We start from the raw sequence: 27915 nt of genomic DNA, 5'->3' as shown, positions 1-27915 counted from the left end.
CCGGCCGATTTTCACATTTTTAAGAAAGACGTACTGAAGGAGGAAGACCGAATACCAAACATGCGCGCGCGAACCGATCCCGAGTTCCGCAACCAACCTCCCCCGGGCGCCGCGCCTTCCCCGCATCACGTGACGGCTGTCGCCTGCACCTTCCATACTCTCAATATAGGGAGAGGACGGGTTCCATCACCAATGTAATAAAAACTATTGGTGAAGCAAAAAAAAAAAAAAAAGCCTGGCAACCCCTTATAACGTTTTTTCTTTATTTTTCTCTTTTATGTGGACAGGGAGCCTTAAGTTGGTTATATTTACCCTCAAATCTCTTTTCGAAATGCTTTTTAAGTTTCAGCATACTCCCGCGCTTAATAAAATGGTTTCCCCCAGCATCCCCAGCCGGTGCGGTCTGAACCATTGGGAACTTCCCCGAGGGGGGCACCGGAATAGGGGCGGCGGAAAAGGGTAGTTGTCGGGCAGCGGCCCCTGCTTCCCCGTCAGCCCTCGGAGTTGCAGTACTCGGACTGTGTTCCTGGGCTTGCGGGAGCTGGCGAGGCTCGGCTCTCCTCGCGGTGCAGGACGCGCTCGGACGGCTCCTGCACCCCCACCGCAGGGCTGGGTAGTGTTACGGCCCAGAGAGTCACGCGCCTGGGTCTCTGCCGGGCTGTGGGACCGCGAGTGAGTGTGATATCTCCTGGTTTTGCCAGCTCCCCGAGAGCCCGAACCGGGGCTTGAGAGCCTCGCCACCCCGGCTGACGTTCCTGCCGTGGGCTCGGGGGCTCTGTGTGTGATACCGCCTGTCCGGGACCCTCAGCGACCACCTACCCAGCGCAGTCAGGGGCGGGACGGGACCCCGGCTGCCGAGTCCAGGTGTCCCGCGGGCCTCGAATCGGGGAGCAGGTCGGCGGGGGTCTGAGGGTTTGGCGGAGGGGCATGTCCGAGTTTGCGCTGGTCCCAGGTGGACCAGTAATGGGGGAGGGTTTAGGGCCAGAGTCCAGGGCGTCGCCGAGACCCTGAGATTTGAAGATAGGTTGGGGGCACGCCCATTAACCAAGTCTATGGGGATGAGGACTGTGACCTGGGTTCAAACCCCGGGTTAGGGTCGTTGATTTAGTCTCATTTGATCTTGCCATGAAACGGGACTGTTTCCCTTTCCTTCTCCCAGATTTTGTCTTCGCTCTGGAGGAGAGGGTGTGTGTCATCCTCTTCTCTCAGTTTGGCGTTCAGGAGGGTCCTCTGATGAGCTAATAGGGTAGCACCGTGTCCTCCAGGGAGGGTGGAAGACCGCGCTTCTCTCCAGTGGAGAGTACTGTCAGACGCGTCCTTGTCACCTGGAAAGAATGGATTGGCTTGTGGATTGAAGTCCAAAGTGTGGTCAGCAGCAGTCTCTTCAAATGGGAACGCAGGGCAAGGAGGAACTTGCTGGAAGTAGGTTCTGGCTCTCCAGGCTTTGGCCACAACCAGTTTAGTGCCAGATTACACCGTGGTCATCAAGTAATTGAGTAATAGTGGCAGGTGACACTGTGTTTGCCCTTCTAGTGTCCTATGTCAGGGAGCTCTGTGAATGGAAATCCAGGGAAACGGTGGAAATAGAGCCACAGTGAGAGTGGGTCTGAGCTGGCAGTCATCCCCTGCAGAACTTTTCACCCTGGGCTTGTTGGGATCCCAGCTGCTGACTTAATGAGGCTCCCCAGTGGGAGACTAGTTCTAGAAGCTGTGTGTCCACTGCTGGTTAAGATCCGTTATAGTGCCTTGTTTATTTACGGTGCCCTTACTTAGTGGCCTCTAATTCTCCGCGGTGCTATGAGAAGACCATAGGAAGTAGGGGTGAAATGGGCCAGGGTCAGGGTGCACCACGGGTGGTGGTGAGGTCACTGTCCAGGTCTGGGACTCAGCTATTGTGGGAGGAGGACATGGACAGACACTCTACCACATCAGGGAACTTGAATACTGTCTTTGGTTATGATGATGAAGAGACTGTCACCCAGGGCATTTCAGCTTCCTCTGTGGGTTCTGGAAAGCTTGCTGGAAACAGACTCGTGAGACATACTCAAATCAATTTGTTTTCTTAAGCAAACACCTCCTAGAGATTGGGATTGACCAGTGAGTAAAGAATGACCTCACGCTGCCCAGAATTCCGATTCATAGTGTAATGTGAATCTTGAGAGGTGTCTGTTACTCAGCTCTTAGGTGGTATTCAGAGAGGTCTAGTAACATTTGGTGTCACCTGGCTGGTGAGGGCAGGCTCCGGTGACCGTAAAGCTAAATGTTCTCTAGGGCACCTCCCTCTCTTTCAGGGGCTGCCTGGGTCTCTGGCGTACGTGATCCGTGGAGTCAGAGTCAGAGCTCTTGTCTGACAAGTGCTTTTTTCTTTTCTTTTTTTTTTTTTTGAGACAGAATCTCACTCTGTCACGCAGGCTGGAGTGCAGTGGTGTGTTCTCGGCTCACTGCCACCTCTGCTTCCAAGTTCAAGCGATTCTCCTGCCTCAGCCTCCTGAGTAACTGGTACTATAGGCACGCACCACAAGGCCTGGCTAATTTTTATATTTTGTATTTTGTATTTTTTGAAATGGAGTTTTGCTCTTGTTGCCCAGGCTGGAGTGCAATGGTGCGATCTCGGCTCACTACAACCTCCGTCTCCCAGGTTCAAGCAGTTCTCCTACCTCAGCCTCCCAAGTAGCTGGGATTACAGGCACCCACCACCATGCCTGGCAAATTTCTGTATTTTTAGTAGAGATGGGGTTTCAGCATGTTGGCCAGACTGGTCTCGAACTCCTGACCTCATGGTCTGCCTGTCTTGGCCTCCCAAAATGCTGGGTTTACAAGCATGAGCCACCGCGCCCTTCAGTTTTTGTATTTTTAGTAGATACAGGGTTTCACCATGTTAGCCCGGCTGGTCACGAACTCCTAACCTCAGGTGATCCCCGCCCCCCCCCCGGCCTCCCAAAGTGCTGGAATTACAGGCTTAAACCACTGAGCCTAGCAAGTGCTTTTCATTAAAAGGAAAAACGAATAAGAGTAGCCCATGTTTTGACCTGACATGTTGGCTCACACCTGTAATCCCAGCACTTTGGGAGGCTGAGGCGGGAGAATCACCTGAGGGCAGGAGCTCAAGACCAGCCTGGCCAACATGGCGAAACCCCATCTCTACTAAAAATACAAAAATTGGCTGGGCCTGGTGGCGCGTGGCTCTAATTCCAGCTACTCGGGAAGCTGAGGCAGGAGAATCGCTTGAACCTGGGAGGCGGAGGTGGCAGTGATCCGAAGATTACAGCACTGCACTGTAGCCTGGGCAACAGAATGAGACCCTGCCACAAAAATAAAAAATAAAAAAGAATAGCCCATGTGGTGCTGAATGCTGGGAAGTGGCTTGTCAACATTGCCTCTGGTTTCCCTCTCCTGCTTGAGAAGGAAACTGCCAGGCCTATGGCCGGAAGGGTAAGTTGGTGTGATATAGATGCTGCCAGAGCACACCCTTATAACCAAGAGTAAGAAAGATGGGGACTTGGCTGGGTGCAATGGCTCACGCCTGTAATCCTAGCACTTAGGAAGGCCAAGGTGGGTGGATCACCTGAAGTCGGGAGTTTGAGACCAGCCTGGCCAACATGGTGAAACCCTGTCTCTACTAAAATACAAAATTAGCTAGGCATGGTGGCAGGCACCTGTAATCCCAGCTACTCGGGAGGCTGAAACAGGAGAATCACTTAAACCCGGGAGGCAGAGGTTGCAGTGAGCTGAGATTGCGCCATTGTACTCCAGCCTGGGCGACAAGAGTGAAACTTGGTCTCAAAAAAGAGAAAAAAAGAAAGATGGGGACTTGTTCGGTCATCCAGGCTGGAGTGCAGTGATAAAGTCACAGCTCACTACAGCCTTGACCTCCCAGGCTCAAGTGACCCTCCCAACTTAGTGCCCCAAGTAGCTTGGACTAGAGGCATGCCCGGCTAATTTTTTTTTTTTTTTTTTGAGACGCAGTCTCGCTCTGTCGCCCAGGCTGGAGTACAGTGGCATGATCTTGGCTCACTGCAAGCTCCGCCTCCCGGGTTCACGCCATTATCCTGCCTCAGCCTCCCGAGTGGCTGGGACTACAGGTGCCTGCCACCATGCCTGGATGATTTTGTTTTGTATTTTTAGTAGAGACGGGGTTTCACTGTGTTAGTCAGGATGGTCTTGATCTCCTGACCTCGTGATCCGCCTGCCTCGGCCTCCCAAAGTGCCAGGATTACAGGCGTGAGCCACTGTGCCTGGCCCGGCTAATTTTAAAAAAAAATTTTTTGCAGAGACAGGGTCTCACTCTGTTACCCAGGCTGATCTGGAACTCATGGGCTGAAGCAGTCCTCCTGCCTTGGCCTCCCAAAGTATTGGGATTACAAGCATGAGCCACTGAGCTGGCCTCAAGACCCTATCTCTGAAAAAATAAATACAGAGATCCTTGATCAAATACTGGGTTAGAGTGCTTCAGAGGTGCAAGAGTCATCTAAAATATCAGCTCCTGCTCAGAAGGTGAGAGGCCTACTAAGCCATTCAGAACCCTGGGGAGTGTCTACATCCTCATCGGAGATATACTTATTTGAGACTGGCTGTAAACTGCTCCCATTATTTTTCATGCTACGAAGGCCTCTAATCTTAGAATTAGCTCTATTTTTTTTCTCTTACCTAGAAAACGCCAGGTCTTCAAGGATGTCTGCCGCCACCATGCCTGACCCATCTGGCAGCAGCCTCGTGTGTGCTGGTCTGGTGTGGACAGTGGAAGTGTGATTCTGCTGAATGTCAGGTTAGGGTGGGTGCTCTGCAGGTGGGCTGAGACTTGGCCCAGGCTTGCTGTCCTGTGCGTGTCTTGCTAGAAGGAACCTTGTTTCTCTTCCCTGATGCCTCTCAGAGGAAGGCGTGGCCTCCCTTTTCAGGATTTAATGCCTTTACTTCTCCTTTGGGTCCTGCTACCCCTTATTCCATCAGTGGTTGCCCCATCTCCTCTTGAGCAGTAGATTGTTAAGCCACTCACCATAGTGAGCCCTGTGGGCCCTTTATTGAAACTCTGTCTGTTTAGTTCCTGTGCCACTAGACTCAGGCTCCGGCCTTCCCCACAGCTGTGGCTCCTGAACCTCTGCCGCCCCTAGATTCTGTCCCTTTCTTGGCAACAGCTGTCATCTTTCCAAGGGCAACTTCTCAGTCCTCTCATTTATCTAACACATGAATTTGGTGCCCCCTGTGTGTCAGGAAGGCACTTTGGACAAAGGCACAGTTCTGCGATGAGGAGCACTACGACTCAAAGCAGGGCAGGGGAGGTTGGAGGGGAGCTCTTCTGGTGGGCTGGCAAGGGGTCCTCTGAGCAGGGGACCTGCAAGTGGAGGCCGAGTGGTGAGGAGTAAGCCAGGTGAAGGTGTGTGGAGCATTCCTGACCTTTGTCCCCAGCCCTGCCCTCTCCTGTCCTGCAGCCTGCATCTTTGCTGAGTCCTCAGGGCCTTCCAGCTAGAAGTTCTGCTGTCTGTTAAATGCTGTGTCTCCTCTCCCGCTGCCTGCCTGCCTCCCTCCCTCTCAGAGTGCACCTACAGAGCACCAGCCCTCCATTCCCTGCCAGCCATACCCAGGGTCTCCCTCTCTGACTCCCACACCTGCCTCACTGCCAGCCCAGCTAAGGTTCTCTTCAAATGTCTGTTTTCTGTCTGCCTCTGCCATTCCCAGTGTGACCGCTCGTGCTCAGCTGTATCTCAGGGAAGAGGACAGGTGCCAGAGCAGCTCGTGCCAGCTGAGCAGCCAACTGCAGAAACGTCAGGTGGGTGGCAGCATTCATGGGCACGCTGGCGAAGCAGTTCCAGGCATGGGCCACTGGCAGGGAGGCCGATTGCAGCCCCCCCACCCCACCCACTGTGCACATTCTGACTTCACTTCTTCCTAGAGTTAGCAGTTTTGGCAGGCCATGTCTTGTTTGTGTCCACAGCCTGCCTATCAGGAGTGAAGACAGAACGTCTGACTTTTGGATCCGTAATGGGGGTGGGGGCTCCCCAGAAGAGAAGAGGCACTGGGTCCTGGCCAGTGTCCACTACTCAGTCAAACATTCAGAAACTTACATGATTCTTCATCGTCCCAAGCAATTCTGACTGACCAATGGGGCTTTCTGTGAAGGCAGAAATATTCTGTGACCTGGGCTGTTCAGAGGGGTGGCATGAGTTGCATGTGCCTAGCAAACACTCAGGACATGGCCGGTGAGACAGAAGGGCTGAACTTTTGTCCTATTAATGTATTTATTATTTATTTATTTATTTTATTTTATTTATTTATTTATTTTGAGATGGAGTCTCGCTGTCACCCAGGCTGGAGTACAGTTGCACAGTCTTGTCTCACTGCAACCTTCACCCCCTGGATTCAAGCAATTCTCCTGCCTCAGCCTCTTGAGTAGCTGGGACTACAGGTGTGTGCCACCATGCCTGGTTAATTTTTTTGTACTTTTAGTAGAAATGGGGTTTTGCCATGTTGGCCAGGCTGGTCTCAAACTCCTGACCTCAAGTGATCTGCCCACCTCAGCCTCCCAAAGTGCTGGGATTACAGCATGAACAACCACACCTGGCCTATTTATTTAATTTTTTTGAGATGAAGTCTCACTCACTCTGTTGCCCAGACTGGAGTGTAGTAGTACAATCTCAGCTCACTGCAACCTCCACCTCCCAGGTTCAAGCGATTCTCCTGCCTCAGCCTCCAGAGTAGTTGGGACTACAAGCATGCGCCTCCACTCCAGGCTACATTTTTTTTTTTTTTTTGAGACGGAGTCTCGCTCTGTCATAAAGGCTGGAGTGCAGTGACGTGATCTTGGCTCACTGCAACCTCCACCTCCCAGGTTCAAGCAATTCTCCTCCCTCAGCCTCCCAAGTAGCTGAGTTTATAGGTGCCCGCCAACACGCCCAGCTAAGTTTTTTGTTTTAATTTGTTTTGTTTTTGTTGTTTTGGGGTTTTATTTTTGAGACCGAGTCTCAGTTTGTTGCCCAGGGTCCAGTTCAGTGATGCGATCTCAGCTCACTGCAACCTTGCCTCCTGGGTTCAAATGATTCTTGTGCCTCAGCCTCCTGAGTAGCTGGGACTACCAGTGCACACCACCACGCCTGGCTAATTTTTGTATTCTTAGTAGAGACAGGGTTTCACCGCGTCGGCCAGGCTGGTCTCAAACTCCTGACCTCAAGTGATCCACCCGCACCGGCCTCCCAAAGTGCTGGCATTACAGGCGTGAGCCACTGTGCTGGCCTCTCCTAGCTAATTTACATTTTAAATTTAAGTTGTCACACATGGCTGTGGCCACCGTATGGACAGTGTGGGTCTGGCTGCATGTGTCAGGCTGTGTCACGTGTTAGGCTGTTGGCTGTGGCTGTCCTCACTGCACCTTTGCTTCTGCGGTCTCGTTTCCAGAACTTCTCTGCCTGTCAGAACCCCATGACACACCCCCATTATAAAGCCTTCTCTGGCTTTCCTGCATCCATTAGGAAGGTACATGGATGCCGCCGCGGCCAGCCCTCTGCAGTGTGTGCATGATGTCCCTCAGACTTGTGCCTGTAGCTGCCCTTGGCCTTTGCATGGCTCCTCCGGCGTCCCAGCCATACTGTGGCCAAGCCTGGGGCTTCCCTTAACTCCGTGTCCGCACCAGGTGTCCCATTGCTGGCTCTGCCACAGAAACTCTCCAAAGGGCTCTCTCTACCCACTCCTGTGAGCTTTTTCTCCACTGGAAACTGTGTTAAGGTCACCTTTGACCTCATCATTGTTCTGCAGGTTACCATTCCCCCTTTTTAAAAGATTGTGGTGAAATAATACATGACCTAAAATGCGCCATTTGAACCACTGTTGGGCGTGCAGTGCCATGGCATGAAGTATGTTCACAGTGCTGTGCAGCCATCGCCACCTTCCATCTCCAGAACTGAGCCCCGCTCTTCCCTCTCCGCCCCTGGCAGCTGCCCTTCCGCTCTCTGTCTCTATGGCTTTGAGGGCTCTAGGTACCTCATATTTAAGTGGAATCCTACAGTGTTTATCCATTTATGACCAGTGTAGATCACTTGGCGTAATGTCTTCCAGGTTCAGCCGTGCCATAGCTTGTGGCAGGGTTTCCTTCCTTTTTAAGGCCGTGTGACATCCAGTCCCACCTTGCTAAAGTAGTTTGTTCACCTGGTCACCAGGGTGACCCTGGAGCTCCCCTCTGGCCTCACTGCCTGTGCTTGGTCACCTTGGCTAGCTGTCCTCCCTTCTCCACCTCTGAGCCTGCAAGGGCTGCACTCCACAGAGGTCCCATGTGCCAGCCCTGACCGCAGCGCTTGGCTCTGCTGCAGTGGCCCTTCCCCGCGAAGGCTTGGCAGGCACTCACTGAGCCTCCTCCCCTGCTCACTCCTCTGCACTCTGCACCCCCACCCGCACTGTGCCGCTTCACCATCTGCCACCCTGGCCCGCGCCATTGTCCCTTCCTGTTCAGATCAGTCAGCAGGGTGCCTCAGCTTGTTCCCCACCTCGACCCTGGCCCCCTGCCATCTTTTCTGCACATGGGCATGACTGAACCTTTTCAAGTGAAATTCACATTCTCTCATGTCTCATCAGAACCCCCAAAGCCTCTCCAGTCTCTGATAACATATCCAGGGTCTTTCAGTGGCCTGGAGGAGCTGTAAGATCTGCTTCCTAAAGCCTCCACCCTGTCTGCTGCTCCTCTCCAAACACCGGTCCCTACACACCCCTCCGGCAGTACAGCACCCATCCTGCCCTTCATCCCTTGCTTGGCCCATAAGCCAGTCCTTCCAGGCTCCTGCCTCCTCTGGCCATTCCCCACGCGGGCCTCTCGCAGGAAGCAGTTTTCCTGTGTCCGCCCCCACCCCCTGCAGGAGGTAAACTGCGGAGAGAAGCATTGTGTCACCTAGCACCTCGCCTCACACGGAGCAGGTGCCCAGCAGATATGTATTGTGTGGAGGACTCTCTCCCTGTGGCCTTTTATCTGTTTGTTCCCAGGGGGTTTGCCATGTTTGGCTGCAGTTCATGTCACTCGAGGACATTCCTTCCCTATGCCGTTGGCTTTGCGACTCTGGCTCTGTCACAACTCCAGCTGTGCTATCATTGGTCCACATCGTCCCCTCCCCTGTTTCATGTGACTCCCGTGGGAAGATCCTGTCTCTATTCCTCTCTTCTCTCCTGCATCCAGTGCAGCACTGGGTCAAAGCAAGGGGATGGGGAACTGGCGGGTGGCCTCTCCTGGGCAGGCAACCATGGCACCCAGGTGCTCCCTGTGCTCCAGAGGGGCTGGGGAGGTTTCATGGGGTGAATAGGCATTGGCGAGCTGACATGTCCCCTGTCCTCTGCAGGCCTCTCGCAGTCTCCAAAGCACCATGAATGCCATCGTGGCTCTCTGCCACTTCTGTGAGCTCCACGGCCCCCGCACTCTCTTCTGCACGGAGGTCCTGCACGCCCCACTTCCCCAAGGGGCTGGGAATGAGGACAGTCCTGGCCAGGGTGAGCAGGCAGAAGAAGAGGAAGGTGGCATTCAGATGAGCAGTCGGATGCGTGCACACAGCCCCGCAGAGGGAGCCAGCGTTGACTCCAGCAGCCCAGGGCCCAAAAAGTCAGACATGTGCGAGGCAAGTGTCTTTGGGGTCTTCGTTTTGCGATCCCTGCAGTAGGTGTGGGATGGACAGGAGGACCTGAGAGCAGTGGATGGAGCCTCCCGGGGTAACACAAACTGCTTCTCAGGGGCCCTTCAGTTCCTTCTGCTCATCCTGACTGTAGCTTTTTTTTTTTTTTTTTTGAGACAGAGTTTTGTTCTTGTTGCCCAGGCTGGAGTGCCATGGTGTGATCATGGCTCACTGCAACCTCCACCTCCCAGGTTCAAGTGATTCTCCTGTCTCAGCCTCCCGAGTACTGGGATTACACGTGCCTGCCACCATGCCCGGCTAATTTTGTGTTTTTAGTAGAGATGGGGTTTCACCATGTTGGGCAGGCTGATCTTGAACTCCTGACCTCAGGTGATCCACCTGCCTTGGCCTCCCAAAGTGCTGGGATTACAGGCGTGAGCCATCACGCCAGCTTGTGTTAACTTCTTTAACCCACTCTGCCTCCCTGCCGTGGCCTTCATGTTTGTATTCACACACTCCAGCCTGTCCTGGAGGCAGGTCCCCAAAGACCCCTGCTCCCAGCGGAGTTTCCTGCTCCCGGGATCCCCAGTGTTCTTGGTGGGTCACTCCATCAGCTCTCGAGCTCTTGGGAATGAGTGTGAGTTTTCCCCAGTGGGCCACTTGTTTGTGTGGAGGACCTGGGTCAGGGCCCGAAATCAGGGCTGGGTGTTGGACCTGTCACTGCAGTGCAAACAGGAACCTAAGCTTGTTCTTTTGGTTCCGCTGCAGAAGCAGAGGAGGTGTGAGAGCTGCATCCATTGCTGGAAACGCCTGTGAGGAATGGGGGGTGGGGAGCACCTCAGACTTGGGAAGGAGGGCACTGCCAGGCCGCTGGGGCGTCCTTGAGCTGGTGTTGGGGTTGCCCTTGGAGGAATCCTGCGACATTGTGGGGAGGGGCTTGCCTGACTCACTGCCACGCAGTCTTGGGGTTGGGGCAGCTCCACGGTGTGCAGCCTCAGCACCCGAGTGACTGTGGCTGCAGCGGGGCAGCGAGGCAGTGGGGCTGCAGTGGTGAGCTGCCACACCAACATCCTGGAGCTTGGTGCCCGCCCTGTTCTTTATTAGGCCTCTCGCCTGTAGCTGAGGCCCCTTCCAGGTATTTCAGAGCCAATGACAGAGGCTGGGGGGCAGTGGGTGATGCTACCACCACAGAGCCCCTCACCCTCCGGCCAGCTGCTTCTCACCTCAGCCTCAGTTTTGTCTTCTGTAGAATGGGGCTTCTCACTGACGTTATCTCAGAGGGTGGCACTTGGGATCGAATGAGATGGAGCATGCAGGGCCCTTTTCATGTCGTCTGCTTCGTAAGCGCTCAGCAAATATCTGTTAGGAACAGCCTCTGGCAATCTCTGCGATCTCTGTGTTCTGTTTTCCTCTTCAGGAAACATTTAAATCTTCAGATAAGTATAAATCTGGAAGCCAATTATTTTTACACAAAAATAGCTTGAGTTTTCCGAGCTCAGATTTGCGTAAACCTAAGAGAGTTTGTTGCCCTGCTTCCCAACTAACAGATTTACTTTTCCTTTTCATGGACAGGGCTGCCGGTCACTTGCTGCAGGGCACCCGGGGTATATCAGCCACGATAAAGAGACCTCCATTAAATACGTCAGCCACCAGCACCCCAGCCACCCCCAGCTCTTCAGCATTGTCCGCCAGGCCTGTGTCCGGAGCCTGAGCTGTGAGGTGAGCCTCGTGGTCACAGAACCTGTCTCTGTGGGAGCCCACATGCTCCCAGGTGCTCTGGATGGGCTCGGAGTCAGCATTGCACAGGGAGGCAGGCACTGATCATCTCTAAGGGCAGACCCGCAGATCAGCACAGCACAGGGCACAGGATGCCTCCGTTGTCCAAAATTGCAGAAGAAGTCACGTTGGACTTGCTGAGCATTTTCTGAATGGGTGCTAGCTTTTGCACTTTAAGCACCAAACTTTTGTTATTTGTCCTTTTATTATTATTGTTTTCTTTTTTCCTTCTTTTGTGGCAGGGTCTCACCCTGTCGTCCAGGCTGAAGTGTAGTGGCGCCGTCGTGGTTCACTGCAGCCTCAAACTCCTGGGCTCAAGCGATCCTCCAGCCTCAGCCTCCCAGGTGGCTGGGATTACTGGTGTGTGCCACCATACTCAGCTGGGGTTTTTTTGTTGTTTCTGTTAAGACAGAGTCTCACTCTGTCGCCCAGGCTGGAGTACAGTGGTGCAATCTCACTGCAACCTCCACCCCAGGTTCAAGCGATTCTTCTGCCTCAGCCTCCTGAATAGCTGGGACTACAGGCGTGCGCCACCATGCCCGGCTAACTTTTTGTATTTTTAGTAGAGACGAGGTTTCACTGTATTGGCCAAGCTGGTCTCGAACTCCTGACCTTGTGATTCGCCTGCCTCAGCCTCCCAAAATGCTGGGATTACAGGTGGGAGCCACTGTGCCCAGCCTTTTTAAAATTTTTTTGTAGAGATGAGGTCTCACTGTGTTGCCCAGGTTGGTCTCAAACTCAAGCAATCCTCTGGCTCATCTTCCCCAAGCACTGGGATTATAGGTGTGAGCCGCCACACCCAGCCCTGTGTGTCCATTCTTGATGGATGTATTTCTAAGATAGGAAGCATTTTTGGTTAGGTGGTTCACTGCATCAACATCACCTTTTTTTATTGTCTCAGTCCTCATTCCAAGTCTCGGTGATGGTCCCCTGCTGCTCTCAGCCTGCTAAGGTGTGGATGATTTGTTCCTAAATTACGTTGCTGCTGCTGTTGCTCTTGACTCTGAGCTCTTAGGTCTTTGTTTGTTACAAAGAATTCGTCGGCCGGGTGCAGTGGCTCACTCCTGTAACCTCAGCACTTTGGGAGGCTGAGGCGGGCGGATCACGAGGTCAGGAGATCAAGACCATTCTGGCTAACGTGATGAAACCCCATCTCTACTAAAATACAGAAAATCAGCTGGGCATGGTGGCAGGCACCTGTAGTCCCAGCTACTCTGAAGACTGAGGCAGGAGAGTGGTGTGAACCCAGGAGGTGGAGCTTGCAATGAGCCGAGATCGCGCCACTGCACTCCAGCCTGGGCAACAAAAGAATTCGTCGTTCAGTTACTAAACTTCCTTGTTATCGGCGTCCACCCAGTCAGACACACCAAGCTCCCTTGCTGTTCTCATTCAGTGTGGCTGTGTGCCTGCCCTCAGCTGTCCTCTCCTTTTAATTTGCTACCTCTGGTCTGCTAGCAGGCAGCTCAGCATGTCTTAGAATTGTGTGTTAAGGAAGAGTAAGTATGTCGTAAGGAGGGACTGACGTCCTCTTAGAAGAAGAAAGTATGTGGGGCTGGGCGTGGTGACCCACTCCTGTAATCCCAGCACTTTGGGAGGCCGAGGTGGGCAGATCACCTGAGGTCAGGAGTTTGAGACCAGCCTGGCCAACATGGTGAAACCCCCTGTCTCATAAAAATACAAAAAAATTAGCCAGGCATGGTGGCACACACTTGTAATCCCAGCTACTCTTGAGGCTGAGGCAGGAGAATTACTTGAACCCAGGAGACGGAGGTTGCAACGGGCCAAGATCATGCCACTGCACTCCAGCCTGGGTGACAAGCGAGACTCCAGACCGCCCCCCTCCCAAAAAAAAAGAATGAAATGTGCAGATTTCAGTGCAGGGAGAGTGCAGTGGCTGCTTTGATCTGCTGGTTCTTCTGCATGCCACGGGTGAGTAAGCTGATACATTTGAGTCTGGGAGAGGTGTGACATATGCATGGGAGTTATTTATGGCTCAAGGTGGAAAAAAAGCAGTGAACCTTGTTGCTGGCCCTTGCAGTCCACGATGACAAGTGGTGTTGGCAGCTTGACCACAGCAGCAGAAGAGGACAGTCTTTAGCTCTCATGGTCCCCATCGTGCCACTCTCCCCTGTTATTAACGCTGGCTGATTTGTGCCAGCTGACTGAAAAGTCTGAAGAAGAGGCTTTGATTTGGTACCACTAAGCGAGGAAAGGGCTGTCTGAGTTGCTGGTGTCCCTCCAGGTCTGCCCTGGTCGCGAAGGCCCCATCTTCTTCGGAGATGAGCAGCACGGCTTTGTGTTCAGCCACACCTTCTTCATCAAGGACAGCCTGGCCAGGGGCTTCCAGCGCTGGTACAGCATCATCACCATCATGATGGACCGGATCTACCTTATCAACTCCTGGCCCTTCCTGCTGGGGAAGGTCCGGGGAATCATCGATGAGCTCCAGGGCAAGGCACTCAAGGTGAATGCAGAGACAAGATGCCAGGGTGGCAGGGGGCCTTACACTGCAGGAGTCGCTCTGTGCTGAGGTTAAAGCCTGGAGCCCGGGTGGCGTCTTCCCCTCCGCTTGCAGCCACTGCACTGTGTGAATTGTAGTCTCTTGGCTTCAGGGCTGGAGGTCGTGGTGAGGAGCCTCCCAGGCCATCCCGCCTGCTTTACTGGTCTCTCCTGCCCCCGCTGTCCTGGTTCTAGCTGAGCTCTGGTTTCTTTGCTGCAGTCAGACCCCTGGTATCTTTGTTTCCTCTGGCCTTTGTCTCAGGGATTTCTGTTAATCCCATTGAGTTTCACCACCGAACGTAGGCCTCCAGCTGTGGAGCTGCGGCTCAGGCCAGGCCAGGTCATGTTCTGGTAACAAACAGCCTCCGGATCTCAGCACGTTCAAGCCATAGGGCCCGTTTCTTGCTCATGCAGTGTGCTTTGCAGGAGAGCGGGGCTCTGCTTGCTGTGATTGTCCTGGTAGGCAGAGTGGTAGCTGTATGAAAATGTTGCCCCTAGGCCGGGCGCAGTGGCTCACACCCGTAATCCCAGCACTTTGGGAGGCTGAGGTGGGCGGATCACCTGAGGTCGGGAGTTTGAGACCAGCTTGACCAACATGGAGAAACCCCTCTCTTCTAAAAATACAAAATTAGCTGGGCATGGTGGCACATGCCTGTAATCCCAGCTACTTGGGAGGCTGAGGCAGGAGAAATGCTTGTACCCGAGAGGCGGAGGTTGCAGTGAGCTGAGATCGCACCATTGCACTCCAGCCTGGGTGACAGAGTGAGACTCTATCTCAAAAAAAAAAGAAAAATAAAAAATGTTGCTCCTTCTGCCCTCCAGAAGCATGGACGGTGCTAGGAGCCTTGTTTCTCTCAGCTTGTTGGCCAGAGCCAGTCACGTGTGCATTAGCCAAGTAGTGCACCCAGAAGGGGAGGCGGAGACAGGTGGGGAGCAGCGCAGATGGCCACTCACGAGAATCCCCCCCGGGTGCCTTGGGTCGCTCTTTAGGAAGGGGACAGGAGAAGCTCAACCGATTCCTGTGCTCAGGTGGCTCCTGATCTAGCTGGGGGTGGAGCTATGCTGTTGGGAACAATTGGACTGGTGGCACCTGTGTGCTCTGCCTCGAGAGAGTGCAGTGGGACTGAGCCTCCAGGAGTCAGGTCCTGGAGGTGGCTGTGAACGAGTGGGGGTCCGGGCTGCCGGCAGCTTTGGCTAAAAGAGGACGTCCCTTCCCTTTGCATTTCAGGTGTTTGAGGCAGAGCAGTTTGGATGCCCACAGCGTGCTCAGAGGATGAACACAGCCTTCACACCATTCCTACACCAGAGGAACGGCAATGCCGCCCGCTCGCTGACATCGCTGACAAGTGATGACAACTTGTGGGCGTGCCTGCACACCTCATTTGCCTGGTAACAGGCGCCTCCGCTTTTGGCATATCCATTAGTGTAGAGCAGTCACAATACATTGGTTGGCTTGTATCTGTTCTCCCACAGATTTGGGAGAACGGTGCTTAGCCAAATTTTCTTGCTGCCTCTGCGAGGAGCGCTGGCCTGTGGGCACTTGTCAGTGAGCACAGATCTGGGCCGAGAGTCCTTGTTCTCTGGGCCTCTTCCCCTGAGTGTGCAGAAAACTTATTGAGGTGGAACTCACTTCTTCTTGGGTTCAAGTTATTCTCCTGCCTCAGCCTCCCAAGTAGGTGGGACTACAGGTGCCTGCCACCACATCCAGCTAATTTTTGTATTTTTGGTAGAGACGGGGTTTCACCATGTTAGCCAGGCTGGTTGCAAACTCCTGATCTCACGTGATCCACCCACCTCAGCCTTCCAGAGTGCTGAGATTACAGGCGTGAGCCACCGCACCCAGCCCTTTTTTTTTTTTTTAAAGCAAATCTGAGTTGTATCGTTCCAGCCATAAATATAATCATAATACCGTGATCATGTCCAACAAAACAGACAGACTCCTGAGTGTTCTCCAGGCTGCAGGCCCTTGTGCAGTTTCCCTTTTGTCTCACAAATGACTGCGTTGGCATCGGAGCAGCACCCCAAGTCTCTCTGGTTTGGAACAGCTCCCCCTTGCATCCCCTCCTGTCCAAGTTCCTCCCATCCGTCTATTGAAGGACCTTGGTCATTGGCTGATGGAACTGCCTGCATGCGGGATCTGGCTGGTTGTGCCGTGGTGGTGGTCTTTTATACCCATGTTTTCCTTAAACTGGTAGGATCAGGGGCTGGGTGAGCGTCAGGTTTGCTTTTTCCTTTGGTGAGAAGGCTCATAGCTGGCGCTGTGTTCTCCAGGCTCCTGAAGGCGTGTGGCAGCCGGCTGACCGAGAAGCTCCTGGAAGGTGCTCCGACCGAGGACACCTTGGTCCAGATGGAGAAGCTCGCTGGTGAGGCGGGGTGCCATTGCCGGGGCCTTGGCCCAGATGGCCGTGGGGCGGTACCAGCTCTCTGCTCTCCTGGCAGGAAGAGCTGAGGGAGGGAAATGCGGCTCTGAATCAGCCCAGAAGGAGCCTTCGGGAAGCTCACCCTCTGATCTCGGTGTGATTGTTGTGATTTCCTGTCTCATTTGCCTTGACCCCGTGTGAAAGAGTCTGTTCCCCAGCTAGGTGGGGAAAATTCACAGGTGGGCTGTCCCTAGAGAGAACTGGCTGATTGAAGGCTTCTCGTCCTGATTTTGTGATAGCCAAGTGCTTGGTCTGGTCGACAATCTTTGTTCCTTTACAAATAAAAGTGTTCTGTTTCAGTTGGACCCAAGTTTTCCATCAAGGGCAGTGGTTCCCTGACCTCCCAGGTGCCTGGGCTTCCCCAGGTTCCTGATCTGGGGCTCGGGGCCCTGTGTCTGGGGATCCTGGCACTGTGTCGCCAGCCCAGAAGCACTGGACCAGTCTTGGCCAAGCTTTCCATCAGGGATGATTTGATCTTGGTGCAACAGGTCTGTGGTTATGACCATTGTTCCACACCATGAGTCATTAATAATGCTTCCCATGCTCTGCTTGCAAATGACCGGCCTTCCAAACAGCTGGAGCTATTTCGAGGTGTTTCTGCAGGCAAGTGCAGGCGTGCCCTCAAATAAGCTTTGCCAGTGGACTCTTAGCAAGAGTGGAACCCGGTCAGGAAAGACAAAGCCTGGGAATCCACTCCCATGCCCTGTGGGTTGGCTGGCCCTGGAGCCATTTATTATAGTGCCAGTCGTGTTTCTAGGCACGTGCAGATGGCAAGGGCAGTGTCTTGGTGAGCTTTTTAGCACAAAGAGCTGGGTCTGTCGAAGCCTTTGTGAGAGCTGGAAACGCAGGTGTGCTGGGCATGCGCAGTGTGGGGTTTCAGGCTCTGGAAACGCAGGTGTGCTGGGCAAGCGCAGTGTGGGGTTTCGGGCTCTGGAAACGCAGGTGTGCTGGGCATGCGCAGTGTGGGATTTCGGGCTCAGGGCTTGCTCTTTGGCCTCAGATAGACCTGGCTTTGCATCCTGGCTCTGTTTCTCACGTGCACCCTTCTGTTTGGGTCTCGTGATATGAAATGGAGATGTCGTCATTTGTGAGGGCTCCATGAAGGTTCATTGAAATGACAAATACTCATTTCTTCATCTGTGAAATGGAGATAATAGTGCTGACGTCAGAACAGCTGAGAGGACTAAATGAAATGATGTTGGATGTAGCCATAAAGAAGAGTGAAGTCGGGCACTGGTGCACGCCTGGAATCCCAGCGCTTGGGAGACCGAGACAGGCGGATTGCTTGAGCTCAGGAGTTTGCGACCAGCCTGAGCAACATAGGGAGGTCCATCCTCCACAAAAAATATGAAAAGTAGCTGGGCGTGATGGCGCATGCCTGTAGTCCCAGCTACTTGAAAGGCTTCATTGGGAGGATCACTTGATCCCAGAAGATTGAGGCTGCAGTGAGCCGCGATCGTGCCACTGCATTCCAGCCTGGGCAACAGAGCCAGACCCTGTCTCAAATAAAGAAGATGGGAATAGTAGACACCAGGGACTCCGGAGGGAGGGAGGGAGGTAGGGAAGGGAGCAAGGGCTGAAATACTTTCTATTGGATACTATCTGGGCATATTACTTCCTGTGGTTCACTGTCTGGGTGACAGGATTCATAGAAGCCCAAACTTTAGCACCACGCAGCATACCCTTGTAACAGCCGCACACGTACGCCCTCAATCTAAAATAAAAGTGGATTGGGAGGCCGAGGCGGGCGGATCATGAGGTCAGGAGTTCGAGACCAGCCTGGCAGATACAGTGAAACCCTGTCTCTACTAAAAATACAAAAATTAGCTAGGTGTGGTGGCAAGCGCCTGTAGTCCCAGCTACTCAGGAGGCTGAGGCAGAAGAATCACTTGAACCGGGAGGCTGGGGTTGCAGTGAGCCGAGATGGTGCAACTGCACTCCAGCCTGGGCGACAGAGCAAGACTCCGTCTCAAAAAAAAAAAGTGGAAAAAAAAGAAACAATGTGTAGATCCTCAAGAACTGTGGCTAACTGGGTGTGCTCCGTAGACACACTGTTGGCGTTTTTCTCACTGGTTTGAGTTTTCTCACCAGCAAAGAACAGCTGACGGTCTTTCCGTAGGTGCTTCTAAGAGAGATGTGTGGTGCCCTGGGCTAAGTAGACAGCAACTGAGCCCTCCCTCCCACCCCAGGGCTCCCAGAGCAACAGGGAGCATGGGACCTGGCTGCAGCCAGGAATCTACACTGACTGGCTCAGCCCACGACGTGCCTTGGGCTGAAGTCAGGGGACAAGACTGTTTGTATTTGTAACTGTCCATGTTGTCTATCTTGCAGATTTAGAAGAGGAATCAGAAAGCTGGGACAACTCTGAGGCTGAAGAGGAAGAGAAAGCCCCTGTGTTGACGGAGGGTGTAGAAGGGCGGGAGTTGACCCAGGGCACAGCAGAGTCCTCCTCTCTCTCAGCCTGTGGGAGCTGGCAGCCCCGGAAGCTACCAGTCTTCAAGTCCCTCCGGCACATGAGGCAGGTAGGCAGCAGGGGCAAAGCACATCAGGAACACGGGAGGAGAGCCCAGCCGTCCCTGCCCACACGCCTTGCCTCTGGACCCTGCATCTTCAAAACCCTGCAGGAAGTGACTGACAGCCTCCTCGGTGGGTGGCTGGGGGCACGGAGCATCGGGAGTATTAGCCCTAGGATCAGTGCTCACCTTTCAGTGATGACCTAAGTATCTTCAAAGAAAAGCCCAGATAGTTGGCATCCTATGGTCCTCTAATCCTCTAAGAACCTCCTAAAGGCGTTGAACAGCACCATAATTGGTTTGGATGCAGCCCGGACCCTGCCTATTGAAAGTAATAGTCATTCTTGGCTGGGTGCGGTGGCTCACGCTTGTAATCCCAGCACTTTGTGAGGCCGGGGGGGCGGATCACGAGGTCACGAGATCGAGACCAGCCCGGCCAACATGGTGAAACCCCATCTCTACTGAAAATATAAAAATTAGCTGGCCATGGTGGCATGCACCTGTAGTCCCAGCTACTCAGGAGGCTGAGGCAGGAGAATCACTTGAACTTGGGAGGCAGAGGTTGCAGTGAGCCGAGATTGTGCCACTGTACTCCAGCCTGGGTGACAGAGTGAGATTCCATCTCAAAAAAAAAAAAAAGAACCTGCATACAAACCATAGTAGTAAACAGCAGCCAAACCATGGAATATGATTAATTAGAAGAAATAGGCAGTGTGTGTTTAGGGTGATGTATGTACATGTGTGCCTGCCAGACATGACAAAATCTAACAGTGTTGCCTCCAGGTATATTGAGTCAGATGCCGGGAGAGAGGGGTGCGGGTTGCTGGATTACAAGGGCAGGCTGCCTTCTTATAAGATTCTTCTGTATGTGTTTTTGCAACGAGCACTGATTCATCAGAAGAGAGTTATTTGTTTTGGAAAATGGAGTGAGTCTGATTTCATGGCAGATGTCCTTGGGGCTTCTGGATGACAACACTCATTCCATCAAAATCCTGCATTCGGCTGAAACCTTCCTTGTCCATTGCTTATGTCGATGAAGGTTGGAAGGGGTCTGGAATTCCTCTGGAGGTGGGACAGCATTGAGGCTGTTGGGGTTTGGTGAAACGTGGTATTGTGGTCTCTCTCTTATATTGTGTTTCAAAGCTGTGTTTGTCTTAGAAGCCACGAGACAGCAGGCTGGACTTTCCTAAGGTGTCAGTGTCACGGACGTTAATAATGGGGTGTGGGGAGAGGCTGTTCTAGGTTAAAGAGTAAGGACAGGCCGGGCGCGGTGGCTCAAGCTTGTAATCCCAGCACTTTGGGAGGCCGAGACGGGCGGATCACGAGGTCAGGAGATGGAGACCATCCTGGCTAACACGGTGAAACCCCGTCTCTACTAAAAAATACAAAAAACTAGCCAGGCGAGGTGGCTGGCGCCTGTAGTCCCAGCTACTTGGGAGGCTGAGGCAGGAGAATGGCATAAACCCGGGAGGCGGAGCTTGCAGTGAGCAGAGATCCGGCCACTGCACTCCAGCCTGGGCGACAGAGCGAGACTCCGTCTCAAAAAAAAAAAAAAAAAGAGTAAGGACAGGCCGGGCGCGGTGGCTCAAGCCTGTAATCCCAGCACTTTTGGAGGCTGAGGCGGGCAGATCACGAGGTCAGGAGGTCGAGACTATCCTGGCTAACATGGTGAAACCCCATCTATACTAAAAATAAAAAAATTTAGCCAGGCGTGGTGGCAGGCGCCTGTAGTCCCAGCTACTTGGGAGACTGAGGCAGAAGAATGGCGTAAACCTGGGAGGTGGAGCTTGCAGTGAGCCAAGATCGCACCACTGCACTCCAGCCTGGGTGACAGAACAAGACTCCATCTCAAAAAAAATAGAAAGAAAAAGAGGCCGGGCACGGTGGCTCACGCCTGTAATCCCAGCACTTTGGGAGGCCGAGGCGGGCGGATCACAGGGTCAGGAGATTGAGACCATCCTGGCTAACACGGTGAAACCCCGTCTCTACTAAAAATACAAAAACAAAATTAGCTGGGTGTGGTGGCGGGCGCCTGTAGTCCCAGCTACTCAGGAGGCTGAGGCCAGAGAATGACGTGAACCCAGGAGGCGGAGCTTGCAGTGAGCCGAGATTGCACCACTACACTCCAGCCTGGGCGACAGAGCGAGACTCCGTCTCAAAAAAAAAAAAAAAAAAAAGAGACAAAAGGAAGGAAGGAAGGAGAGAGAAAGAGCAGGAGGAAGGAAAGAAAGGAAAAGGAAAGGAAGGAAAGAGAAAGAAAAAAAAAAGAAAGAAAAAGGACATGGCAACGAAAAGCAATCATGGTCCTGTAGTAGCTCCTGGATCCAAAGAACAGCAGCCGTCAAGCAGGCAGGTGCCCCAGGCTTGAGCACGCGGCTGGATATCAGATGCATCCATCCGGGCACTCCTGGCTGCAGTCATGGTCTCAGCTGTGGAGATGCCCTTGTTCTCCTGGGTGCTGCCATGTCGAGGGCCCTATAGCTTGCTTTCAAATGGTTCAGCAGAAAGTGTCTGTAGAGAGAAGGTTAACGTTTTTTTGCTGCAAATTTTTTTTTTTGTTTTGTTTTTTTTTTTTTTTTTTTGAGACAGAGTCTCGCTCTATCGCCCAGGCTGGAGTGCAGTGGCCGGATCTCAGCTCACTGCAAGCTCCGCCTCCCGGGTTTACGCCATTCTCCTGCCTCAGCCTCCCGAGTAGCTGGGACTACAGGCGCCCGCCACCTCGCCCAGCTAGTTTTTTTTTGTATTTTTTAGTAGAGACAGGGTTTCACAGTGTTAGCCAGGATGGTCTCGATCTCCTGACCTCGTGATCCACCCGTCTCGGCCTCCCAAAGTGCTGGGATTACAGGCTTGAGCCACCGCGCCTGGCCTTTGCTGCAAATTTTTAAAAACAAAATTGGGAGAAAGATCTTGGAGCCAGAGCTTTGAAATCAAGTTTCAGTGCAAACCTGGAGCTTCTGTCTCTGCCCCTTTAACCCTGGGCTGGGGATCCTGGCACTGTGTCGTCAGCCCGGAAGCACTGGGCCAGTCTTGGCCAAGCTTTCCATCAGGGATGATTTGATTTTGGTGCTACAGGTCTGTGATTACAACCATTGTTCCACACCGTGAGTCATTAATAATGCTTCCCATGCTTCTGCTTGCAAATGACTGGCCTTCCAAACAGCTGGAACTATTTCTTTTTTTTTTTTTTTTTTTTTTTTTGAGACGGAGTCTCGCTCTGTCGCTGGCGCTGGAGTGCAGTGGCCGGATCTCAGCTCACTGCAAGCTCCGTCTCCCGGGTTTACGCCATTCTCCTGCCTCAGCCTCCGGAGTAGCTGGGACTACAGGCGCCCGCCACCTCGCCCGGCTAGATTTTTGTATTTTTTAGTAGAGACGGGGTTTCACCGTGTTAGCCAGGATGGTCTCGATCTCCTGACCTCATGATCCGCCCGTCTCAGCCTCCAAAAGTGCTGGGATTACAGGCTTGAGCCACCGCGCCCGGCCTAGCTGGAGCTATTTCGAGGTGTTTCTGCAGGCAGGTGCAGGCGTGCCCTCAAATAAGCTTTGCCAGTGGACTCTTAGCAAGAGTGGAACCTGGTCAGGAAAGACAAAGCCTGGGAATCCACTCCCATGCCCTGTGGATTGGCTGGACACCTGCCTCCCTGAGATGAGTGGCTTTTTCCTGAGCCCTGTCTTTGCTCTACAAAGTTTTATGAACACACAAATAAATAACTTAATGGGAAGGGAGAGAAAAACCATTTCCGCTAGTCATGCCGAAAGCCCTGCACTCTCTTGTTTAGGTCCTGGGTGCCCCGTCTTTCCGCATGCTGGCCTGGCACGTTCTCATGGGGAACCAGGTGATCTGGAAAAGCGGAGACGTGGACCTCGTCCAGTCAGCTTTTGAAGTGCTTCGGGTGAGAACGTCTTTTCCTTAGGTGTGCGGTGCAGGGCAGTACTGTCCTGGTGCCTGGTGTCGGGTGGGGATGCTAAGCTGCCCAGAGCAGAACCGCGTGCACCACGCTGTCTCCACCTGGAGCACAGTGGGCGTGGAGACCCGGGTCTGGTCTGGTGACGTTTAAATCATCAGAAGGATGAGTGTGCCTGCTGACTGCCTAGGCCTGAGAGGGAACAAAAATGCATATGACACAGTCTTGGAAAAAGCTTCTTTGTGGGATGTGGTAAGAGACAAACATCTGTGCAGCAAAGATTAATAGAAGAGTTAACACCACAGAGCCAGGGGCGGTGCAAGCTGGTGTGTGACTGGCGGTCCAGACAAGAGTTAGGGACCTGGTGGTGGAGGACCACCCCCCTCCGCCCTCTCGTGGACTGAGAGTCTGGGGACTCCTCTGGCAGGAGGGAGGGCTTGGACTGGGCTGCAGGAGGCATGTGGGGTTTGGGTAATGGAGCATGGACGGCTGGGGCCGAGGGCTTCCTCGCGTCCTTGGTCTGAGTCCTGCTGTCCTCCTCAGACTATGCTGCCCGTGGGCTGCATCCGCATCATCCCGTACAGCAGCCAGTACGAGGAGGCCTATCGGTGCAACTTCCTGGGGCTCAGCCCACATGTGCAGATCCCCCCACACGTGCTCTCCTCAGGTGCGTGCCACCGCGGGCTGTGGGGCCATGCCCTGCGCCGAGGGTCCCCATGCCTCAGGCCCAGAGTGGAACCAGATCTCTGTCATGGGTTGTAGAGAGGAGGCCTCATTGCAGGGCCAGCTTCCCCCATGGCTCTGGGCCTCCGTGTTCTGTCTTCACACAGGCAGCAGTGGATGAGTGGACCTGATGGGAAGGGTGGCTGGCAGGGACTGTCATCAGTGGGCTGCAGGTCACCATCCTGGGGTGGGAGGATGTGTCCCTGGCTGGAGGATCCTGTTCGTCCTGGTGAGTGGGTGCCCATGAGACAGAGGCCTGCTGAACGCTGGGCGTGAACCGCCTGCTTCTGTGGGCCCCACCGTCCTCTCCTTACTCTTCTACTGTTCCTCTGTCCAGCCTTCTGCTCTCTTCCAGCCTTTTTCTTCCTCTATGTGCCCGAAGTCTTCCCGGCCTTCACTGGTGCGGTCAGGGCTCAGCAAACCCCGGGTCTTTTGGTTTGGGGATATCCAGGGGTCAGCCCCCAGGGGCTCGTCAGTGACTTCCTCCAGCACAGCTGTGCGCAGCAGCTGCTGACTCACGTGTGGTCTGAGTGGAGCTGCCCTGAGCCCCCAATCAGCACCCAGGCTGGGTCCTGACTCCCTGCGAGACAATGTCTTTTTTCCGGGTAGCATTAGAAACACAGGCTCTGGTTTCAAACAGACTTGAAATTCTTACCACTACCAGCAGGTTATTTAACATCTCCAGGCCTGTTTCGCCATCTGTAGGATAGGGTCATGGTGAGACCACCCTCGTAGGGCTGCTTAGTAAGAGGTAAATTGATGTATATAAAGTACTTTGTGATTATTGTATATAATAAATTATTAGTTTAACTGAGGCAAACGTTAACCCTTAACTATTCACAAATGACCTGAAAGGTTTTAAATACCAAAGTGTTGATCTGGGCCAGCCTTTTCACTGGCAGCCTTTCCCACCGACCTGAGATGAGCCGAGTGGGGCCCGTGGTGGGCGAGCGCAGGGGAGGTGAGGAGCACGGGGGAGGTGGGGAGCCATGGGCCTTGTGTTGTTACAGAGTTTGCCGTCATCGTGGAGGTCCATGCAGCCGCACGTTCCACCCTCCACCCTGTGGGGTGTGAAGATGACCAGTCTCTCAGCAAGTACGAGTTTGTGGTGACCAGCGGGAGCCCTGTAGCTGCAGACCGAGGTGGGTGCCCCCAGGCAGAGTGTCCTTTTCGTGAGAAGATGCTGCCGCCCCGCGCTGACGCCTGCTCTTGCTCTGCCCCTGCCCTTTTCCCCAGTCGGCCCCACCATCCTGAATAAGATTGAAGCGGCTCTGACCAACCAAAACCTGTCTGTGGATGTGGTAGACCAGTGCCTCGTGTGCCTCAAGGAGGAGTGGATGAAGTAAGCGACAGTGTGGGCAAGGCCCCTTTGCTTGTGACCCTGGAGAAAACCTGGAGCTGTTTCCAAAAGAGGAGCTGGGCCATGGCCACTGAGGGAGGAGCTGAGAGAAGAGGTTGGGGGCGGGGTTCCAACTCCAGGTCTGCCCACCACTTCACAGTGGCCCCGGGAAGTGGTCATCATCTCTGCCCCTAGCTCCTGCATGGGGATGTGGGGGTGGCGCCTGCCTCAGAGAGCGGTTGAGTCTTGGGCAAGGGCTCCAAGCTCACAGGAGGGTTCGTAATGGAAGCTCTGTCATCTGCTGTGCAATTAACTTCAAAACCTGAAAGCCCAGTAACCCATGCCCCGCTGATTTTTTGTTTGTTTGTTTGAGTCAGAGTTTCACTCTTGTTGCCCAGGCTGGAGTGCAATGGCATGATCTTAGCTCACCGCAATCTCTGCCTCCCGGGTTCAAGCGATTCTCCTGCCTCAGCCTCCTGAGTAGCTGGGATTACACACATCCACCACCATGCCTGGCTAATTTTTGTATTTTTAGTAGAGACAGGGTTTCGGCACGTTGACCAGGCTGGTCTCGAACTCTGGACTTTGTGATCCGCCCACCTTGGCCTCCCAAAGTGCTGGGATTACAGGCCTGAGCCACTGCACCCGGCCCCACCGCTTTTTTTTTTTTTTTTTTTTAAAGCAAATTTATTTCCTCCTGCCTCGATTGTTGGTAATTTTTTTGGTCAAATTTATTAGTCAAACATTGTCTTGATTTAAAATCAGGCAGTGAAGCTTAGGAGCAACCAGTGTCTTCCGTGAGTTTAAGGAAGGTTTTTCTTTCTTTCTTGGCATCTTGACAACAGCTTCAGGGAGGGTGTGGGAAGCGCAGAGGCCCCATACCCGACAGAGGGCCGAGGCCGAGGCCAGCCCCGACAGCTTCCCTTCCTTGCTGGGACACAGCTCCTTTCAGCAGTTCAGGGGCCGAGCCCACTGCCCCAAGCGTGTGGATTCCAGCTCTGCTTGCACAGCTCCTGCTGGTGCTGAAGCTGTGTCGCCCCCGGCGGGCCCCCGTGACCAGGGCTTGGGGGATTGGGCTGTGGCGTCTGAGTGTTTTGTTTTGGTTCTCTTCAGCAAAGTGAAGGTGCTTTTTAAGTTCACCAAGGTGGACAGTCGACCCAAAGAGGACACACAGAAGCTGCTGAGCATCCTGGGTGCATCCGAGGAGGACAACGTCAAGCTGCTGAAGTTCTGGATGACTGGCCTGAGCAAGACCTACAAGTCACACCTCATGTCCACGGTCCGCAGCCCCACGGCTTTGGAGTCTCGGAACTGACCCGCCCCACACACCTGCCCGAAGACGGGGATGGCTGTCCGCAGACTCCTCCAGCCCCGCGAGAGGAACTGTCCCCTGAGTTTCTGAACTGCTGGGAGGAGCTGTGTCCCAGCAAGGAAGGGAAACCGTCGGGGCTTGGCTCTGCCCTCTGTCAGGTTTGGGGCCTGTGTGCTTCCCACACCCTCCCTCAAGCCGTTGGAATCGCTGAAGATGGCAATGAAAGGCGGAGGGATGGTGGACTCTGTGTTCAAACCCCTTGGAGAGACGCTTAGGAGGACAGCTTGTCTCTCAGGCCCCTTGTGGACTTAGATCTCAAAACCCACAGGAGAAATGGGTCCAACTTGGCATGCAGTCGCAATAACATATCCCCTCCCGAGGTTAACATTCAAGCGTTTCTATTTTGAAATTCAGCAAGAGTTTCTGGGCCTCATGTTTGAGTGTACATTTTGCTGCGTTGTGAATATTCAATACATTGCCAGCTCTTGGTCGCTGAGTGATTGAGTTAGGGCTCCGCAAGAGACTTCGGGGAGTGAAGTGGACCTGTTCCTCATCTTCTGGTCCTCTGAAATGTGTGTTCTGAAGCCATGGGGCTCATCTTCTGGGGTGTTCTCCTGCAGGTAGTGGTGAAGGTAACTTGGGGCTTAACAATGGAGCCCCTGATCATTTTTGCTCAACATAGGTTGCTGAAGGGGTCAGAGCAAGCATCTGACTTGCCCAGTCCCCTGGATATGGTGAGGCCCACCATGCTTTTATTCTGTATCGCTTATGTCTTTATTGTGGCTTTCAACATTTACATTTGGCTACAGATATCTATTTTTAGAGGGTGGTGATTGAAGACAATTTCATCATCCCACTGTACTTTTTTGTTTTTGAGACGGAGTTTCACTCTTGTTGCCCAGGCTGAAGTGCAATGGCACAATCTTGGCTCACTGCAACCTCCGCCTCCTGGGTTCAAGCAATTCTGCCTCCGCCTCCAGAGTAGCTGGGATTACAGGTACCCACCAACACGCCCAGCTAATTTTTATATTTTTAGTAGAGACAGGGTTTCACCATGTTGGCCAGGCTGGTCTCAAACTCCTGACCTCAAGTGATCCACCCACCTCAGCCTCCCAAAGTGCTGGGATTACAGGCGTGAGCCCCGTGCCTGGCCCTTTTTTTTTTTTTTTTTTAAGAGCTGGTATCTTGCTGTATCATCCAGGCTGGTCTTGAACTCCTGAGTTCAAGCAGTCCTGCTTTAACCTATAGCTATAGGTACCCCAACTATACATTTTTAATGAGGATTCATGGCTCAGAGGGATTTTCTGGTGGTTTTGCTGATTTGTTTCTAGTTTTTTGTGTTTATATTTAACATGAAGACCAAGTTTATATAACTAGGTATCTGTATAACGCAACAACATTGGAACACAATAAAGATGTATTTTTGTAAATTGTTGACTACATGGTTTATTGGTTTGATGCCTAATATTTATTTGTGCTCAGGCACAGGAAATACTATGGTTAAAAAGTACCAGTGAGTGGACCGGGCACAGTGGCTCACACCTGTAATCCCAGCACTCTGGGAGGCCAAGGCAGGCGGATCACGAGGTCAGGAAATTTAGACCATCCTAATATGGTGAAACCCTGTCTCTATTAAAAATACAAAAAATTAGCTGGGCATGGTGGCAGGTGCCTGTTATCCCAGCTACTCAGGAAGCTGAGGCAGGAGAATCACTTGAACCCGGGAAGCAGAGGTTGCAGTGAGCTGAGATTGCACCACTGCACTCCAGCCTGGGTGCCAGAGCAAGACTCCATCTCAAAAAAACAGAACAAAACAAAATAACCAGTGAGTGGCCAATTCACACGTTTAAGCTGCT

At 53.2% G+C, this 27915-nt stretch overlaps 1 protein-coding gene across 11 annotated transcripts; it reads left to right on the top strand.

Moving 5' to 3' along the window:
• The first annotated feature begins 619 nt into the window (after nucleotides 1–619).
• Nucleotides 620–27489, top strand: FLCN (folliculin). Of its 11 annotated transcripts, none has more exons than XM_033184328.1 (15): nucleotides 620–894; nucleotides 4272–4494; nucleotides 4652–4765; nucleotides 5674–5764; nucleotides 9309–9581; nucleotides 11148–11294; nucleotides 13594–13815; nucleotides 15079–15239; nucleotides 16122–16213; nucleotides 18602–18792; nucleotides 22560–22673; nucleotides 23229–23352; nucleotides 24419–24550; nucleotides 24645–24750; nucleotides 25861–26062. In XM_033184328.1, the coding sequence occupies exons 5-15, from the start codon at nucleotides 9333–9335 to the stop codon at nucleotides 26060–26062; spliced, it is 1740 nt and encodes a 579-aa protein (XP_033040219.1). In that variant the 5' UTR covers nucleotides 620–894; nucleotides 4272–4494; nucleotides 4652–4765; nucleotides 5674–5764; nucleotides 9309–9332. The 11 variants fall into 11 exon arrangements, with proteins under 11 accessions (XP_033040219.1, XP_033040224.1, XP_033040222.1 ...); XM_033184329.1 differs by lacking the exon at nucleotides 620–894 and adding an exon at nucleotides 3207–3432; XM_033184333.1 differs by lacking the exon at nucleotides 4272–4494 and having other exon boundaries at nucleotides 620–864.
• The last annotated feature ends 426 nt before the right edge of the window (nucleotides 27490–27915 follow it).

This window comes from Trachypithecus francoisi, unplaced genomic scaffold (genome assembly GCF_009764315.1).
Source record: "Trachypithecus francoisi isolate TF-2019V2 unplaced genomic scaffold, Tfra_2.0 Lachesis_group20, whole genome shotgun sequence".
NCBI classification, from domain to species: Eukaryota; Metazoa; Chordata; class Mammalia; order Primates; family Cercopithecidae; genus Trachypithecus; species Trachypithecus francoisi.
The sequence above is the reverse complement of the archived record's forward strand: the minus strand, read 5'-3'. Positions and strand labels throughout refer to the sequence as shown.

Excerpts from the sequence above, each read along its gene's own strand:
- FLCN (XM_033184330.1), top strand. The coding sequence starts at position 9,333 with ATGAATGCCATCGTGGCTCTCTGCCACTTCTGTGAGCTCCACGGCCCC. Across the intron at positions 22,674-23,228 it reads CAGCTTTTGAAGTGCTTCGG|ACTATGCTGCCCGTGGGCTG; the intron begins GTGAGAACGTCT and ends TGTCCTCCTCAG. Across the intron at positions 24,751-25,860 it reads CTCAAGGAGGAGTGGATGAA|CAAAGTGAAGGTGCTTTTTA; the intron begins GTAAGCGACAGT and ends GGTTCTCTTCAG.